General features: G+C 46.2%; 1 protein-coding gene across 2 annotated transcripts in view; it reads left to right on the top strand.

Moving 5' to 3' along the window:
• The first annotated feature begins 7,309 nt into the window (after nt 1–7,309).
• The window catches only part of CCND1 (cyclin D1), a 38,003-nt gene continuing 25,054 nt past the window's right edge, over nt 7,310–20,258 (top strand). For both annotated transcript variants that reach the window (XM_066637190.1, XM_066637182.1), the window contains exons 1-4: nt 7,310–7,675; nt 9,912–10,127; nt 11,126–11,285; nt 17,280–17,428. In XM_066637190.1, coding sequence (XP_066493287.1) covers nt 7,478–7,675; nt 9,912–10,127; nt 11,126–11,285; nt 17,280–17,428 — 723 coding nt within the window. In that variant the 5' untranslated portion in view covers nt 7,310–7,477. The remainder of the gene's footprint in view (nt 7,676–9,911; nt 10,128–11,125; nt 11,286–17,279; nt 17,429–20,258) is intronic.

The following is a 20,258-nucleotide window of genomic DNA, read 5'->3' as shown; positions in this document are numbered from 1 at the left end:
CATCATAATCCCATGATTATGAGTACTTAGTCCTCCAGGCATACTACTGAGAGCAGGCTGCGAGCAAGAGGAAATCTGGCCACACTTCTCCGACCCAGCAGTAGATCACGTCGAGTTTCTGACGTCCCCGTTTGGGGAAAAAAAATTGCAGATACTTTTTTTTTAATGGGGGAAAAGAAGAGGAAGAAGAATGCTGATGACATCATGAGAAACTGCCTGCAAGACTCCCCCCTCCTCCCCGCACACATTCTGACTTCCCGATGTTGCTGGTCTATCCAATCCGTGCAGGATCGGAAGCAAGATGGGATAGAATTTCTCAAAAGGGGGGCGGAGGGACTGCCATGCACCATAATTCATCGAACGAGGAGAAGCTTCACGCATGCAGTAGCGTAGCTAGAGGGAGCGCAAAGCACTAAGTTTTGCAGGGAGCCTCACGGCAGCGTGCAAGGGACCCTCCTTCCTCTGGAGCAAAATGCCTCCCCTCCAATGGCTCCAGAGGGGAGGACCCCCTTGCACGCTGCGGTGAGGCTCCCTGCAAAACTCAGCGTTTTGCAACCCCTCTAGCTACGCCATTGCTGTGTCCTTCTCGTCCGTGGGTCCCAGACAGCCACTCTGCCAGACGGGGTGCAAAGCACTAAGTCTTGCAGGGAGCCTCACCTCAAGTTATGCTCCCACCGCCTGGAATGGCTTTGAAGGGGAGGGGAAGGGACCCCTTGCACGCTGCGGTGAGGCTCCCTGCAAAAGTTGGTGGTTTGCACCCCCTCTGGCTACGCCACTGAACGCGTGTCCTCGGAGCCGGTACTGCTTAGAAAAAGGGAGAGAAAAGGCAATGGCTGAGAGAGGAACGCGACTGGTTGACTTGCAACTACAAGGCAGGCAAGCCCTAGCAAGCCCCTAGAAAAGATGCGCGCCGCGGTGTGGTAGGTGTACCTCAGACAGGCACCCCAGGCGCGCAGTCCGTTCGGGGCATGACCACCAACCGGGTGCATTGGTGTTGCCGCCGGCAGACACGAACAGCTCCCCACTGCCGGCCTTTACCAAACGTCTGTCTGGTTTCTGATGGTGGGACAAATAATACCTACTTGAGCCAGTCTAAGTAGTGACACTCAGTTCAATCCTATTCACACTTCCCTGGGAGTAAGCACCATTGACTCGAATGGGACTTACTTCTGAGTAGACATGCATAGGGTTGAGCAGCAAGTCCGCATCTCTGGGGTGCATCGCAGTAGTGGCGTAGGCAGAAGGGGGTGCAAAGCACTAGGTTTTGCAGGGAACCTCACCGCAGCGTGCAGAGGACCCCTCCCCCTCGGAGCCATTCCAGGCGAGGGTGGGGGGAGGCGTTCTGCTCCCCTGCTTGGAATGGCTCCAGAGAGGAAGGGTGCGGTGAGGCTCCCCGCAAAACTTTGTGCAGCTACACCACTGCATCACAGTGAGTGGCAAGATGCTCCAGCTGCGCGTCCCGTTGAACACAGTAGAAACGACTGCGCGTAATTACGCATAGGATCTCGCCGTCTGTGCCTAAACACGCGGCTTCCTGAGAGCGGTGGCGGAAAGGCTCTGGCAGGCAGGCAGAGTCCGGGAAGTGAAGCACCCGATCCGCCTGCTGGGTAGGGAGAGAGCAGCACGTTGCAAGGGGGTGTGCGTGAGAGGTGGTTCAGGGCTCCCGCGCAGACCATGAGTGGGGCAATCTCTGACTCAGGCTGCAGTCCCATCCACACTTGCCTTGGAGTAAGCCCCATTGACTATATGCGGGCTTCCTTCTGAGTAGGCATACATGAGCTTGCGTTTTCAACTCCCACTCAAACCCCCTTTCCTACGCCTTGGACTAACCATTCCCCCCGCTGTAAGTCTGCATCTGAAAGCGACCCACTGGTTGCAACTCATTTTTTTTTTTGGGGGGGGACCATAGGCAGAGCTAAAGGACTCACTACCCCCGACCCGGGTTGGAACCATGAGGTGTGTGTGCCTTGTCTGCAAACCTGGCAGAACAACCATTAAGGAAAAAACAATCCACGCGTGGCTTGCTTTGCAGCATTAAAAAACAAAACGCCATGAGAAACGAAGTGGGTGCGCGTGCTTTGGAAGCCCCATGTGAAAAAGGAACGTGAACCGCGAAGAAGGAGCTGCATGTTTTTAATGAGAGCCTTGGAAAGATTTAACAATGGAAAACATTGACTGAGCGTAGGGGGGAGGGGGAAAGCACTCCTTTAAAGTTGCCGATCAGGTATCTCGCTCAAGGTGAGATTCCACCTACACATGTGGGAAGTGGTTTGTTTAATTTATGGCATTCTTACAAACAAAAGAAGGCTGGTTCCCGGCCTTGGGGACCGTGGGGAAAGTGCGCGCCTCGGATAGGCAGCAAGGGGGAGGCAGGCACGCACGCACACTGGCAGGGACTCCTCCAGCGGGCATCTGAGCTGGTAAGGCCTGATGCTCGTTTTTCCTGCTGAAGAAAGCAAACTTTGGGATCCTCATCTTAATCTTGAGAACTTTGGGATCTCATTCTGAAAGTGCCAGCGGCCACAACCAAAGTTACTTCATTTTATATGCCCTCCCCCAAACATAGCAAATTGCAGTTTAAACAGACGGAAGACCCAATCCTAGCCAACTTTCCAGGGCTGGTGCAATGGCAATGCAGCCCTGAGGAAAGAGGACAAACATTCCCTTACCTGGAGGAGGCGCCACCCCCCCCCCCCACTGCAGGCTGCAGAGCATGCCTCATTGGCAGGGCTGCACCAGCGCTGGAAAACTGGATAGGATATAGCCCTTATTCTCAGTTTCTTTCTTTTCTGATCTTCAAGAGGACACGTCTACCACAAAAGCGTCTTCCAACAGGTATTCCTTAGAACAGGGATGTCAAACTCGTTTCATAGGACGGGCCCAATGGCATTCAAGATGTCTGCTGAGGGCCGGAAGTGATGTCGTTAGGTAGAAACAGGTCATAACCAAAAATAAGCACTTTTCTCATGTAGGAACTCATTAGCTGCAAATGACAGAAAACACATAAATCTTTTATCATATTTCAAGATATGGGAGAGCCCAATTATTGTGCAGGCTTTCAGCAGTAACACCTCAGCACTGCTTAGCAGCTGAGAGCCTGAGGGCTGGATGAAAAGCTTCTGCAGGCCGCATATGCACCCCCCGTCTTATGTTTGACACCCCTGCCTTAGAAGTTCTAGTGTTCAGTGTGACACTTACTCCCAGGAAAAGCGTGCACAGGATTGCCCTCTGAGGCTGCAATCCTATTCACAATTTCCCCAAGTTCCATTGACTACAGTGGGACTTACTTCTGAGTAGGCAGTCATAGGATTGGGCTCTGAGGGCTCAATACTATCCATAAGAAACATAAGAACAGCCCCACTGGATCAGGCCATAGGCCCATCTAGTCCAGCTTCCTGTATCTCACAGCAGCCCACCAAATGCCCAGGGAGCACACCAGATAACTAGAGACCTGCATCCTGGTGCTGTCCCTTGCATCTGGCATTCTGACATAGCCCATTTGTAAAATGGATGCACATACACATCATGGCTTGTAACCCATAATGGATTTTTCCTCCAGAAACTTGTCTAATCCCCTTTTAAAGGCATCCAGGCCAGATGCCATCACCACATCCTGCTGCAAGGAGTTCCACAGACCAACCACACGCTGAGTAAAGAAATATTTTCTTTTGTCTGTCCTAACTCTCCCAACACTCAATTTGAGTGGATGTCCCCTGGTTCTGGTGTAAAGAGCATCTCTCTATCCACTTTATCCTTTCCATGCATAATTTTGTATCTCTCAATCATATTCCCCCTCAGGCGTCTCTTTTCTAGGCTGAAGAAGCCCAAATGCCTTAGCCTTTCCTCATAAGGAAGGTGCCCCAGCCCACTAATAATCTTAGTCGCTCTCTTTTGCACCTTTTCCATTTCTACTATGTCCTTTTTGAGATGTGTCGACCAGAACTGGACACAATACTCCAGGTGTGGCCTTACCATCAATTTGTACAACAGCATTATAATATTAGCTGTTTTGTTCTCAATGCCTTTTCAATGAGCCCCAGCATAGAATTGGCCTTCTTTACTGCCGCCGCACATTGGGTGACACTTTCATCGACCTGTCCACCACTACCCCAATTTTCACCACCAATTTTCCACCACCATCCAATTTTCCAGTACAGGTGCAGCCGCAATGCAGCCCCAAGGTAAGGGAACAAATGTACCCATTCCTTAAGGAGGCCTCTATGACCAATGCCCCACCACAAGATGCAGTGCATGCCCCACAGCTGCACTGGCACTGGAAAACAGGATAGGATTGGGCCCTGAGACTCCACCACCATGGAATGGCTGACGGCCCAATCCTGTCCAATTTTCCAGCTCCAATGTAGCCACAATGCAGCCCTGTGGTGAGGGAACACATGTTCCCATATCTTAAGAAGGCCCCAGTGTCTGCCCCTCCACCACAGGATGCAGTGCACACCCCACTGGCACAACTGCACCAGCACTAGAAAATTGAATAGGATTGGGCCCTGACATGCTCAAAGTATTTTTTCCAAGGCTTGCAATCCTGTCTACTTACCTGAGAGTAAGCTCCATTGATTATAATGGGACTAACTTCTGAGTAGATTTGCAGAGGATTGGGCTCAAAATGAAATTAAAAAGCACCTTAATTCTACTACCACGTTTTTGGTTTTGTGGCAAAGTGAGTGCAACCAGCACAGTAATGAAGGCGAAAGTGCACCTTTTCCCTCCTGCCTCGTGCAGGAACAGCTTACAGCTCCACGTTTTTCCCCGGCTCGCGTACTTTTGAGCCAGCCCCTTTGCCTTGTCACAGAGAAATCAAACAAGTTCCTAGTTCAGGATCTGCCTGATCCGCCTGGTAACAGATCTATTCCCCTATTGGTTTATGCTAATTCCAGTTTCCTCTCGTATTGGAGCCCGGAGGGGGGGGAGTTCCCTCCAGGAATTAGAGCCAATTTTGTTTTAAGTGGGCGATCTTGCTCCTGCAATATTGCCACACGCAGCAGAAGCCGGTCTTTCTGTGCAGCCCCGTCTCAGCTGGAGGGTGGTGGGAGGAGGAGGAGGAGGAGGAGAAGGGGGGGGGGCTCCGGAAAAGCTGTAGCTGATACCACCCGTCTCATAAATCAAGGGCTCCTGCCACACCGACGACGTGGATTTTTATGAATGAAAAAACAGTGCTCTCATGGTTGTGTGTGCGTGTGCTTTTAAAGCAAACTCCCTGGAAAGGGGAACTGATAAAGCAAATATTGTTTGGGAGAAGGAAAGTGCAGGCAGCCGGCCACTGACCGAGCTTTATTTACTAAAAACAAGTTAAGAAATTGAGTCACAAGCAACGTGACAGGGTAGCTGCAATGGGAAGGGGGGACTGAGAGGCTTCTTTCCTCTCTGATGCTTGAGTTAGAACATGAAACGAGAAGGGGGGCTGATTCTAAGGCTTGCAAGGTCAGGAATTAGCATGCAAAAAAAAGGGTATCTTTTTAAGTTTGCATATTCGGCGTGCCTGGAATTTGCTGGCGTTTACTGAACGTTCCACAATGCCCGGCTCCGCTTCCATTAGAAGGCACCCTACCGATGCTCCAACTGCAACCGTGTGTGTGTGTATAAAATCACACACACACGTATACATGCATAAGCTTACTTAGCAGTAAGCCCCATGAAATGCAATGGGACTTACTTTCAAGTAAACTCTAGGCTGGTAGAATCCTCCCTAAGGGTTCTCCAAAGCTGGTCCTAGAGCCATCTATCCAAAGAACCTTTTGTCGAATGGCTGGGGTTCCATTGCAAAAGTGAGCCATCCCACTGAAACCGGTAGGGTTTTCTTCCAAGTAAACATGCTCATGATCGGGGCTGCACGTGGGGAGGTGTTTGAATCTCAGGGAAGGAAATAGCAGCACTTCCCCCCCTTAACATAAATTTGGAGGTTGACTGTTCATGAATGTAAATGAAAACTGACCAGCCAAGTTGTTTAGGTGGTTTTGTAAAAATTAAACTGAACACATTGTTTAATTTTCAATAACTATACTTCTCCAGTTTGTGACCTCTGCTAAAAAGTGGCAAGACCCTAAATTTCCCTCCCCAGTAGAGAAGCTGAGATAGTTTCTGCCCATTAGCAAAAAAATGTCCAGAGTATTGGCTCCCTACAAGAGTATTGTAAAGAGAATAAAAGTTTGTGTGTTGCTGTTTGAAAGTATCCCTTTCTGGCGTGGTGGGCTCTTGTAAGAAAATTACAGATCCAGGTTGCACTATGTGTACTTACCGCAGGGTTTTCTGACGCCTGCGAGATTTATCTGCGTATCTAATTGATGGCAGAGTTATAACGTGAGAAAGATTGTCCTGCTGAAATTTGTGAATGAGACACCCCTTCCCTCGATTTTAGCTATGGAATCCGAACTCATTCTGAATGGCTTAGAGGGAACACATGCACTGGCTTCCACTTCCCCTGCCTTAGCACGCAGGAGGAAATGGAAGCCACCATCTTGCTAAGTAGTTCTTGGCCTTTCTACCGGGTGGTTGGCATGTGATCTAGTGCTGCTTCCAGGGCGAGTGGTTAGATAGAGAACCAAAGCACATTCCCTTGGAAACCTCCTGGCTTCCAAGGGGGCTGCCTTCTAAGCGAAGGCATCCAAATATATATATTTGGATATATATTTGGAAACCATTGAGGCTGTTCAATTAAGCAAAAAATGCAAAAGCAATCAATAATGCAAATCTGATTTGCATTATTTGCAATAATGCAACTGATTTGTTTGCATGATCCCCAATTTTAATAGTGGTGGAGACGTGACACCAACTTCAGCAGCCAATAAAGTGATTTTTTTCCCCCGTTTCTAGCCTGAACATGGCGAAGGTGCCTTTGTATTCCTCATCCTCAGAGTCACCACGATGCTGCTGGTTTCCTGGGTGCGTGGTGGGGCTCCTTGCACAACTGGGCAGCGCCTAAAGGAGCCCTGGTTTGCCCAGGACGTGTGTCTGTGTGTGGCCTGGCCTCATTCATCAGCCGGCTCCATGAGCCCTCTGCATTTCTTAAAATTCTGCCCGATCCATGCAAAGAAGACAATTTGGGCTTCCCCCACCACCTCGCTCCTTGCAAAAGAGAGAGAGAGAGAAAGCCAGCCCTTGTCCTCATTTGCATTTGCATGCAAAGCCCCTGCTTCTGTCGGAGCTCAGCAAAGGGGAAGGACTTGGAGCCGATGGGATGGCTTGAGGGCTCTGCCCCCTGCTTTTGGCTTCTCTCCCTCTCCCTCGCTTTCGCATTCTCTCTCCGCGCTTTGATCTCTGCTTAACAACAGTCACGTCACGGGGACCCGTCCAGGAGAGTTTTGTTGGGAGTTCGAAAGTTTTGCAGCCTCCAGAGGGCTGTAGCAGCAGCAGCAGCGAGCAGCATCGCAGTGACTCCTGGAAGGGGGAAGAGCCTGACTCAGTCCCGGGGAGTTCAGGCTGCCAGCAGCAGGAGGAGGAGGAGGAGGCGGCGGCTGCAGACATGGAACATCAGCTGCTCTGCTGCGAAGTGGAGACCATCCGGAGAGCCTACCAGGACGCCAACCTCCTCAATGACAGGGTCCTGCAGACGATGCTCAAGGCGGAGGAGACCTGCTCGCCCTCCGTCTCCTACTTCAAGTGCGTGCAGAAGGAGATCTTACCATATATGAGGAAAATTGTGGCCACTTGGATGTTGGAGGTTGGTATAGCGTGCTCTGCAAAAAGAAAACGCGTGCCCCCCTTTGGCTTGCCATCCGACGCGCACCCTCAGGCTTGCAACCCTAGCCACACTTTCCTGGGAGTAAGCTCCATTGACTATAATGAGACTTACTTCCGAGTAGACAGCTAGAGGCTGTTGGAAGCCTGCTTGGGTAAAAATGGCCCTTTGGGTGAATATGGCTGCAATCCTATCCATACTTTCCTGGGAGTAAGTTCCATTGACTATATTGGGACTTATTTCCGAGTAGACAGACAGAGGATTGGATGTTGGAAGCCTGCTTTCCAAAACATGCTTGTCCCTTTGGGTGAATATGGCTGCAATCCTGTCTACACTTTCCTGACTCTAGTGGGGCTTACTTCTGAGTAGGCATAGGCATGGAATTGGGCTCTAAAACCAATGCTCCTGTTTCCCAGTGAGTGTGTGGGAGAGTCCAATCTTATGCATGTCTACTCAGAAGTAAGTCCCATTATAGTCAATGGGACTTACTCCCAGGGAAGCTGGATAGGATTGCAGCCTGAAAGCCCAATCCTTTGCATGCCTACTCAGAAGCAAGTCCCATTTTAGTCAATGGGACAATCCCAGGGGAGAGTGGATAGGATTGCAGCCTGAAAGCCCAATCCTCTGCATGTCTACTCAGAAGCAAGTCCCATTATAGTCAATGAAGCTTACTCCCAGGTAAGTGTGCATAGGCTGCAATCCTATGCACACTTTCCAGGGAGCAAGCCCCTTTGGGCATAATGGGACTTGCTTTTGAGTAGACCCACTTAGGCTTGGGCTGTGAGTCTTTCCTCCCCCAGCCCCATTTCCTGCACCCTGCAAGAGAGAGACCCACACAGAGAACCCCCCTGCACCCCACACCCACCCACTAGGAGCTCTGTGCCTGGAGCCTCCCCAGAGCACGCGCCTTCCACTCCAGACACCCATCATGGGACTCCAGAAGGAGCCCTGGAGGTGTCCCCTGGCGCCCCCCTCCTGCGCCCTTGTGGCACTGACGGCCCCTGGGGGCTCTCCCCATGGCTTGGCTGTGCCTGGGGTGGGGGGTTTTAATCTTAAATTAATGCCCGTGGACACGTATGCAGGCGCTCCCCGTGCCAGTACTGTGCGCCATCTTTGTTCTTATAGCACTGAGGCCGAGGGCTTATTAATAATGAGGGAGGGGGAGCCCCCTCTGAGGAGGAGGAAGAGGAGGTGGGGAGCTGGTGGGGGGCCACTGGGCAGCACCTCCCCACTGTGGGGAGCTGCCCCCAGCCCCCTTCCTTTGTTTCAGGCAGCCTGTGGGCTTCACCCCCTCAGAAGCCACCAGCCTGTGGCAAGGTCGCCCTGCAGAACCCGCGTGGACATGGCCCTCCCACGGGGGACACCCCTCAGGGGGTGCCTCAGCAGGACGAGGGGCTCTGGGGGGTCATTTTCAGCCTCTTCCCGAAGCCCTGTGTGCCCCACATCTATTTTTAATTAATTTTCCAAAGCCCACCATGTTCCCCACGGCTGGGCGTGAGGAAATGTCGCATGTTGCTGTTTGTGAGCGAAAGGGGCAAGGGGGGCACTTGGATTTCACTTCAGGGTGACCCCTCAGAGCATGCCCCACACCCCCCAACAAAGGGGCTAGGTAAAGGACCCCCCAGGGCTTGTTTTCAGGCCCTTTGGGGGCCTCTGCTGATTTTTTAACTATTTTTAAATATTTTTTGAAAAGATGACGTCTGGGGAAAAAGAAGACGCTTCCTTTATGGGCGCCACCTTTGTGTGAGCAAAGGGGAGCACCCAAGCAACGGGGCACCCAGGCGAGGCACTGACCCACCCACTTACCCTACCACACACACATTCTGAAACATGACCCCCTTTGGGGTGCCTTCTCCCTGGATCTGGGGAGCGAGAAAAACCCCTATTTTCCTCCCATTTCTCTGCTGCAAACCCTGACCACGTTTTCCCGAATGCCACATTGCGACTTTCTCTTTCAGTTTTTGCACACCTCTTGTTTTTCACCAATGAATTTTTTTCACAAATGAGTTTTTTCACAAGGGAATTTTGTGAAAATTGCATTTTATTTTGGTTTTTGTGGGGTTTTATTGAGGGTTGTTTTTTTTTTTTTTTTGGTACAGTCTCATGTCTGCGGAAGACTTTGGGTTGCTACGCTTAGCAGGGGAAGACAACCCCTGGATTAAAACAATAATTACTCTTTTCAACAGTCTCCTTTTCCTCTCTCTCTCTCTTCCTGCAGGTTTGCGAGGAACAGAAATGCGAAGAGGAGGTTTTCCCTTTGGCTATGAATTATTTGGACCGATATCTGTCTTTTGAACCCCTCAAGAAAAGCCACTTGCAGCTGCTGGGAGCTACCTGTATGTTTGTGGCTTCAAAAATGAAGGAAACAATTCCCCTAACTGCAGAAAAACTGTGTATTTACACTGATAACTCCATTAGACCCAACGAATTACTGGTAATTTCATATTTATCTCTTCAGGGAAACAAGACAATGAACCATGCAAAGAAAACTCTAGATCACATTGATGATCTTATAGGTGATCTTATAGGTCCCTTCTAAGTCCATGATTATGTATTCTTCAGATCATCCCAATAGAACCCCTCCATGCGCACACACTTAGACACACAAATTTGAGAACTGCATACGTTTTGCTACCACTTGAATTATTCCCGCTTTATCTGTATGGCTTCTAATCTAAACCATCTCAGTGAAAAGAAACATAATTGTATATGGCCAAAGACCATCCTGCAATATTTCTGAATGAGAAATTTGGGATATTCCACTAAATCTGCAATCCTCTGCTTGTTACTGGGGAGTAAATCCCATTAATTTATGTTAAAGTAAAAAGGAGATCCTGTATCAGGATCTGATTGTATAGCTACAATCCTAGGCCGTTTATTTGGAAAAAAGTAAGCGCTTAGTTTTAGCATGGGGTTATTAGCTAACTTTGTAGCAGCTGCAGCCCATATTGTGCAGTTGATTAATTGAATGAAAATTCCCTAATATGTTAAATCCTTATTAACTCACAAGGAGAAAATGCAGTTACATGATGGGAGGAAAAGTGGGTGGTTGGCGCCCTCTTGTGTCAGGAGCTCAAGCAGCATGCCTGGTTAATGGAGTACTTTGGTTCAGAGCAGCTGGGTGCTGATGGCGCTGGGAAAGGGGGAGGGTAGAAAATTATGTAATTTTCATGTGGAAAGACGCTTTTCCCGCCTGCTTCTGTTCTTCTCTGGTGGCATTATGGCTGCGGCTGTGTTTGGCAAGAGTGAAGTTTTTGTTGGTGAGACTCGCCATCATGCACAAAACAAGGCCTCAAAACTGAAGGGTCTATAGTGTTCAGTGCTATTCCAGAAGCAAATACTACATTTCCAACTGTTCATAAAGGGAACCTTGTAACCAAGTTTTTTCCCCCCTCTCCTCCTCCCCCTTCCCTCCCATTTTTTTCTCTGTAGCAAATGGAACTGCTTCTGGTGAATAAGCTGAAATGGAATCTGGCTGCAATGACTCCTCACGATTTTATTGAACATTTTCTGACTAAAATGCCTGTGGCTGAGGACAGCAAGCAGATCATCCGTAAACACGCCCAGACTTTTGTGGCTCTATGTGCTACAGGTATGAGCCTTGCACCCTCATAAAGGCGTGTTGTGTGTCTGTGTAACCCATCAAGCACACCCCCTTCCTCACTGCCCAGAATCCCATGTGAACCCTATAGCTCAGGTGCTGAATTGCAGCATAGCTCACGCCTGCACTGAAAGTTGTGTCTCTCCCTTTGCAGAACATGAATTGCTTTGCCAAAGGTGAGTTTTGCCAGACAGAGGCATTTCCTATTAGCTTCAAGGTGAAATAAACTCTTTGTGGAAAGTGGCAGAATGACGTGTGTAGCTCAGCTGAAAGAGTGGCTGGATGGTTTTCCAAAGCAGAGCCAGGTCTTGGAAAAACTGCCAAAGATTTCCTAGGTTGAAAGACAGAATGCCTTCCCAGTTTTTTATTTTTTTAAGCTTTGGGGTGAAGGATTTATATCTGCTTTCTCTGGAACAATTTAAAATTGTACCCCTCCTGCCTCTTTGCCAGAGTTGCTGGCAGCAGGAGAACCATGAAATATGTGCAACTCAGGTTTTCTGGCAAAATGCTGAGCCTCTGGCTATCTCCACCCAGCTGACCAAGTGCTGTGTTCAACCCATGCATACATTAAATCTCGGGAGGACCCAGAGACACTGATTATAAAGCCCTCTTCAGAGAGGCCTGGTTTTTGGTTCCAAGAGCAATCTGCGTGGGTGTGCATGCCTGTGCAGTCCCACTCTTGAGCTCCACATGCTTGCCTCACTGCCGTTCCGTTTCCTTGATTCCAGAGCCCTCCCTCAATCCTCAAACAACAATCAGGAGTGTGGGATCAAGAATGTTAACACTGCATTCCTAGTACCCAGGTAGCACACTTGAGGCATTTTCCAGGGGGCAGGCAGCCAAAAAAAAAAAGTGTGAAAGGTAGAGGAACAATTGATTTCCTCTAGTGTGGCAAGAAAGATCTAGAATGGCAAAAGAACAAGGAAGCAACTGCTGCCAAAGCACATGGTTTTTTGAACGGAAGCCTGCAGAGTTGACTCTCAAGGATCCAGCTGATGCCTGCAAAAGCAATATATATACCGGTGTTGTGTATGTTGATTCTATGAAATATGATTCATCAGAAAGAACAATTCCAAATGGGCCTGGAATAAGGAAGCTTAAGTAGACTTCTCTAAACATGGAAAGCTGAACTGCATTTAAAATCCAAGTCTGATATTGATACCTGGGGTAACTCTCAGCAGAGTTAGTGATGTCACTCCTGAAATGAATTTGGTCAAAGAACCCAAGGAAAAAATAGCAAGCATATTTTCTTCCCCTGTATTGGTTTTGAACAGGCCCTCCTACTTGCAAGGTCTGGGTTAGAGAGGTAGCCGCAGAATCTCCAAAACAAAATATGTAAATAGTGGCAGTTTTTAGGCTTGCCTTTCACTCCCAGCCTCACTGCAGAATGGTTAAAGAATCATTGTAACCTTAATCATTTTAAGAAGTGTTTAACAAATGAACAAAATCAACAATTATCGAAAGTTAACAGACAGGAGGACAGTCTAGTGCAGGGGTGCTCAATAGGTGAATCGCAATCTACCGGTAGATCGCGAAGCAAAATGAGTAGATCGCGGAGTGCCGACCCCCCCCTTCAGGTGCCTCTGGGAGGAAACGCCGGGAGTAAGGGCCATTGTACTCAATGGGGCTTACTCCCAGGTAAGTGTGGCTAGGATTGCAGCCTCACAGCCTAATCCTAGGCATGTCTACTCAGGAGTAAGTCCTGTTATACTCAGTGGGGCTCAAGGTACACCAACATACATTGTACACATAAATGTTATATGTTATGATGGCGTGAACATTGTAAAAAAAACTCTGGTAGATCTCCGGGCCTTGCTGGGTTTCAAAGTAGCTCTCTAGCCAAAAAAGTGTGAGCACCCCTGGTCTAGTGAACCCTGATGGTGAGACAGCCTAGTTTATAGCCACATCATTCGTTTAATAGCCCTTGTCTCTTTCTTAGACCCAACCAGCCCTCTCTTTTGGATATGGGGATGTTTAACCTGGGTTGTTGCGCTGGCAGAAACAGTTCCACAGTGATGAAAACAAGAATAGTTCAAAGGTTGGAGGCTTGCAAAGAGCCAAGTACTTTGATCTGCTGTCAGTGTTGTTATGTTTCTTTTTAGAAGGCACGTCTAGAGGCCTATCTTAAACATTGTTCAAAATGCCATACGTAGGACCGGAAAATGAATTGGTGAATGCAGACCTTGTCCAGAAATTTTTTACACAGGCTTAAAGGAAGTGTGGAGGTCAACAAGGGAGCCCCCAACCCCAGTGAAGTCAGTGGGAATTTTGCCTAAGTAAACAGGATTTGATGGGGTTTTATGTTGATGAATTTATCCTTAAAAGTCACAGTTTTTCTGTTTTTTTTAAATTAGTTGACTAGGGTTGCCTAGAAAGAGAGCTTGGAGAAAAGAAAGGATGCATGGCTTTGCATTGAAGAGAATTGGTTTTGCCATTTATGTGTTGTGCTTTTTGGATTTGCCAAACTTTGCCTTGATGAATGACAAGCTCATCTTATTAACCCCCAAGCACCCAATAAGACTTGATCCAAAGTCAGCTGAAGTAAAGGTCCATTTGATCTAGTGGACATTGTCAGGAGGACAACCTGGTTTCTCTTGTAAATCAGGGGAAACCTGCTTGGAGACTGGCTACAGAGCTGCATGCTTTAAATAAAAGAAGAAAATAGTTTAAACAAGTTGAAGGCTCAGGGAAAAAGTGGCCTGAGAATGTATCTTCAGTGTGGTTTTTTTCCCTAGGTCTGAAGATTACATGTGAAGGTAATGCTAGGAGGAATTTATGTCGTGCTCCAACTTCAATTGTCCACCTAACCCAAATGGACTGAGTTTGTAATTTGTTTTGAATATGTTTTTTTCCAAAGCTTTTTTTGGTGTTGGGGGAGGCTAAGGAAAGAATTGGGGGGGGGGGGATTACCCAGCATTGTTTGTCTGAATGAATAGGGCCCTGGCATATCCAAGCAAGGGAGAAATAACGCAAATGCAGTGGGCTTCATTGATCCAAGCTGAGAATACGGCTAAGCAGAGAAGCCCTCGCTTTATGCAAGCAAAGCAATTAATAAGAACAAATATTGGGAGAGGTGGTATTTCCTTCTGTACTTCTGGTTGTCTAAACATCCCTGGTCTCTTTGGGAGGATTATTATCATTCTTTAATGCAATTTAAAAAAAAAAAAACTGAAGAAAAGCCCTTCCTTTGAAATAAGTTTTGCCACAATTCTTCTATTCTCTGCGCCTTTGTAAAATGGGAAGTCTCAAGGTATGTGACCAGTTGGAACCTGTTGCATCTTGCAGCCAGTGATTTATGTTGAGAGTTTTGATTTGCCTCAATGAAAAGATTTTCATTCATAGCCCCCAGCTCTCCAGACGATGGAATTGCTGCTCCATTTAAAAAGGGAAAAGGGGTGACTTGCCTTGTTAGGAATTTTTTTAAAGCGCTACAGCGCCTAGATGCCTGCTTTGTCCTCCCTTCAGGGTGGCTGGCATTCTTCTCCCCCCTCTTCCCCCCTCCCTCCTCTCCTTTTAACAACACTGAAGTTGTTTATTCTTTTTGGATGAAGTCTCAGATAGGCTACTGGGGATGTGTGCTTCAATTGAGGGGCCCCCTTCCCCATTGTAGCTGTGTCAGGTCTAATTCATCTCACCGAAGCCCCCTTGTTCCTGAGCGCTCAATAGCGCAAGATGAGGCGATGGAGGCTGACAATGATGCCACACTCTTCACTTGGGGGCATCCAATTACAGCCAAGAGGGGCCCCCTGATTAATATGCTGAAATTAGTGGTCTCTGCCACAAATAATTCCTTGTTGTGTCGCAACAAAAAGTCTGTCCATGCCGCTTGTCTGGAGTGGTTATGGGGACAGACACAAACTGGTCATTTAAACTTCATTATCACTTTTCCACAGGGGAAAGAAAGAGGGCGTGACTAGGAATTCATGTTCTTGTTTATCACCACTTTAAAAGGAAGCACTTTGTGGATTCCCAAACTTGCTGCTGTCTAATTGATCTCATGAATCTGGCCCATTCGGGGCCTTTCTTTTACTCACAGGGCACTTGTTTCAAGTTGAAAAGCACAAGGGTCAATTTGCCACAATTGGGCACCTGTCGAAAATCATATCTGGCCAAACGAAAGAGTCACATGTTAGACATGTCTCATGTTTTCCTGAGTTCTTCAGTCTGATGAGCTGCACACCAGTAATTGGTTTGATCTGGTTTATTTCCACACTGTGGCATTGATATTGTCAATGTACAGGACCAATCCTTTCTGATATATTTGGGTCAATATTATGAGGCCTTTATAAGATGGAAATGGTTAGGTAGAAAGATAAACTCAGACATGGCATAGTGGTTAAACAATGACATAGATGGTGTCTTAGGGGATCATTTAAAGCCAGATTCATAAACCACTTTAATAATTGCAGCTCTCCATTGTGGTCTGCAAGTGCTACTGAAGTGCTTCCTCCTGCTCTCCAATAAGAAGCAAATTGCCCAATTTAAAGCAGGCATATTGACCTGCTGTCAAAGTGTTCAATTGAACCAAGGTACCTACCCTGTATTTAACAATGAAATAAAGGATTTTTCTGCAGTCCTAATAGCTTGTTGATATAATATTTTCAGAATGTGGGTTTTGTGCCTATAATGGATCTGTTCAATAGTGACCTACTGGAATGACAATAAAATTTCTTTGCATTATTCTGTTAAATAGTGGGTTTCTTCCCCCCCACCCCCCAAAAAAAAATTTTGTGAGAAGGTTTATTGATTATAGGCTGCTGGGAGTATTTTCTAAGTTGATGTATACAGACTGGCATTTTCCACTTTTTTCCTGACAATTGGATATTGAGCCATATTCTCCCCTTTGAAGTTCTGGTCTTGGTCAAATGCCATCAAGAACCACTTGTTAGAAGGAGTCTTAGCCCAACTTAGCTTTTAGTTGTAAATTATTACTAAAAGAAACAAAACAAAAGAAAGGAATAACATTCACAATGGCAGTTATAGGCCCAGCAATCATGGGAGTGGCTTTCTAGCAAGACCTACAGCAATGCAGCCTGGAAGTGGGCCCAGGCTCTTGTCAGCATGGTGTCACATCAGAATGTATCTGATTGTCTGCCAATTCTTGGGACCTCCTTCACTTAGATATGCCACATATACATCCAATGCTTGTGCCAGGATGGAAGGCAGTCTCTGATATAGGGAAAAGGTTGAGGCAAAACATTTACAAGAGGAAGCATTCATTTAAGCTGACTTATTTGCAAGTTGGAGAATCTCAGCAATTGTAATTGGGGATTCAATTTTCCAACTTTATTTTCTAATGCATATCAGATTTTCAGGCTCGGTGAGAAGCAAGCCCCACCCAGTTCAGTGGTTGTATTTCCTGAAGAGCATGCTTAGGGTTGCAGGCTTGAGCTGCAAACTTCATGCTTGCTTAGTTCACAGTACATTCCATTAAACTCTGTGGTGCTTACTTCCAAGTAAAGAGACATACAATTGATACTCTTGTGCATGGAGTTCATTGAGGAAAAGAAGTTGTATCTAAATAGACAGGAATTTTAAATGGCTCACTAAAATGCAGGATAGAAACTCAGATTCTATCTCGATATCATCACAAGCTCATCATCAGGTGCATAAATGCATCTTACTTAGTTACCAGACACTCATGAAATCAGTAGAGTACAAGATTATAGTGAGATTTCAAAGGAGCACATTGGGGTGCAGAAAGCCCTGTGCTGTGAAGGCTCTGATCAATCTCTCTGATGAAGAAAACAATCTATCCATCTGGCTTACTCAGCGTACATGGAAGACTAAGAACAGTAGGTCCAATTGCATATGTTTTCCTGAACATGCTCTACAATATTTAAGCTGCCTTGAGCAGTGCCTTTCCATTATTGTGCAGCCACCCACTTCTGTTTTGTTTCATATGAGAAAATGTCTTTGACTTGCAAGAGAGAAATGTTACGTATTAAAATGCTCACTTCTGCTTCTTGTTTTCTTTCCCAACAGATGTTAAGTTTATTTCAAATCCACCTTCCATGATTGCAGCCGGTAGTGTGGTAGCAGCTGTGCAAGGCCTTCACCTTGGAAACACTAACACTTTCCTCTCGTATCAGTGCCTCACACATTTCTTATCAAAAGTTATCAAATGTGACCCGGTAAGTGACTCTGCCCATCTAAAACTTTGTTGTGATGGAATGTGCTAGCGTTATAGCAATGTTTCTCAATACTGCATCTCTTTTGTTTGTGAACTCTCCTCAATGGAAGGCTCTGGCAGTTGTTTTGCATATAGTCTCAGCCAGTGGTTGTCACACATATGAGAAACCAGAGATCAAGTTGTTGTAATGTGTGACCTGAAAGCTGTCCCAGTTCTAAGAGTGCAGAAATGTGAAGAGAAAAAAGAGGGACCTCTTAAATCAGTATAGCCAAACAATTGCAGAGGTTGAATTTATTTGGTCATAGATGGTGAAACTGTATAGGATAGAACCCTATAAGTCAGTGAAATTGCATAAATGAACCTCTTGTTTTTCATCTCATTTTATTATGACATTTTATTATGCTTAATACCAAGAGAACCATTCTTAAGGTTCTAATGTAGTTTACTATGTCATAGATCTACATGTAGATAATGCTGCATTCCTTTGATTCCCTCTCTTGTTTGAACTACATTTGCCCCACAATTTTGTGAAGAGGTAGATGGTCCTCATAGGACTCTTCTTCCTTTTGCCCTGCAGCTTCCTGGAGATGCTCATCAGTAACTAGTGAGCAATAAACATTTCATGAATGAATGGGCAGGAAGGCAGCCTACAAGGAAGACCTAAAGTCAATGATCCATGCCCTAATGGTGTGTGAAGTTGGGGTAGAGTTTAGCTTTGTGTTGGAACAATGTGAAAGTCCAATAAATAGATATTTGAAAAAGGTTCTTGTGAGGTCTCTCAAGTGCCAACAACCAGTCAAATAAAGTCAGCCCCTGTAGTTTGTAACTGAATCTTTGAGACACAGTGAAAACCTTCATTTCATATGTCCAAATATATATATATGAGTACCGAAACAAGATTTTTAGGCATGTAATATTTAGATCATCACGCATGCTAAGAATTGATAATTAATGAAATGGTTTAATATTATGATTACTAATGCTTGCTTTACCATCACATTACACAGTAATTCATCATATTATTTGGCCTTTTTTTTTTTGTTTAATGAACTGGGGACAGTGGATGGGATCACATGCGCACAATCAGTGTAAGCAACTTGTATCACAAACTCAGGCCATGCTACTTGTCACTTCTCTCCGTAGCAAAAGAGAAACTGTAGCAGGGCTGCCTTAGGACAGTGGGGTGCACAAACTAAGATGGCATAAGGTTCAGCCACATCATGTCGTAGCTGCTTTGGTGGGGACTTTTTGTGAACCTTCAGTATGGTTCTAAAGAGGACCAAACTGGAAGCAGCAAGCATCATGGAGACGCATGATTGGTCCCAAACTTGTTCCATTGAAAGCAGCACAGTCAAGTTTGGTGTCACATGTTTAGTGTCAGAGTGTTCAGATGCAGTTCACCAATCACTACTAGGTCTCTTCCTTCATTACTGTTTGATAAGCTTAGTTATCAAGAATGGAGGTAAGCACTGTTAGTTCTTGGTGGTTTGGCTTCTTCCTCTGCAATCCTACAAGCAGTTAATTCAGTTATTTCTTGAGTAGTCCTATTGATTTCATAACTTCATAGTGAGCAATTTAAGTTCTATGTTGCACTAGTGGCAGCAGCCTGTCTTCACAGTTGTAGTGGTTAGTTCACATGCTGTAAATGCTGAAATAAGATGCTTTCTATATTCTAGCTCTAAATCTGCAAATATTCTGCTATCTATGAACAGTGCAGGTTATTTGCTAGATACTTGGCCCTTCTCCAAAGCAAGACATTTGAATTGGGTACTTAGTAGCAAACAAGTGACCTGCTATCTTGTGTGGATACTGAATATCTGATGCAAAAGAAAATATTTAATTTTTTCTGATACATAGCATTCAGTTAGATTCTGTCACATTACAAGCCTCTGAACCAGATAGAACAATATGTTCTCATATGACCCAACCAATGTCAGGGCTTTTTTTAAAAGAGAGTAGCTGGTGTGGATGATAGCTTTGTACCATTCCATCATATGAAGTGAGGGTGCACTGTTTTGTTGGTGCACCATCTCTGTCAGCCCCATACACCTGTGCAGGGACAGCACATCCAAAATTGGCCCTAAGTGCAGAAGCTCCACTCTGCAAAGACTTCAACTGCACAGTCAGTTCCCTGACTTTCATAGATACTCACCAGTGATAAATTTCTGCCAGTAAATCAAGCATAGATTGTCTCCTCGCCTTATCTGCAGGTCACTCTGGTATCAGGGCTTGTTCAGGCAGGTCATGGCAGCCATGAGTAGCCCAGAGGAGAACAAAAGGAAATGGGAAATGAAGAGGGAAATGACGCACAGCACTGCATAAGCACCTTGTTTATGCAAAAACTGTTAAGAGGCTCAGATTCATTCCCCCCTATCAATCAGGCTACAGGGCAATCAATCTCCCTGGCAACCAGACTCCAGAGCAAGCTGCAGCTATAGTTAGCATTTTCACTCTTTCTGAGAAAAAAGTAAGCAAGGGCTCAAGCCTTCCATTTAAACCTTGTTCCCTTTGGCAGATCACACCCAACCCTTCTGCACCCTCGTCCTATTTTGTAAATGTTTGGCAGCGGTCTGGTTTTTAAAACACCAGGATGTAATCCTCACTTCCATCTGAAACAAAGTCCGAGGCTACAGTTCAGTGCACCATCACTTAAGAATAACACCCATTGAAAACAATGGGTCTACTTCTGAGTAAATAGGGTTGCAACTATGTGTAGCTGTGCTTATTTATCCTCATTCCTTGTTGCTTGTCTCTCTGCTGTGAATTTAATTGCACACTTGCAGTTATGTGTTATATGTTGTACTGTGTTTCCCTGAAAATAAGACCTACCC

This window comes from Tiliqua scincoides, chromosome 1, assembly GCF_035046505.1.
Source record: "Tiliqua scincoides isolate rTilSci1 chromosome 1, rTilSci1.hap2, whole genome shotgun sequence".
NCBI classification, from domain to species: domain Eukaryota; kingdom Metazoa; phylum Chordata; class Lepidosauria; order Squamata; family Scincidae; genus Tiliqua; species Tiliqua scincoides.
This window is presented reverse-complemented; position numbering and strand designations above follow the sequence as displayed.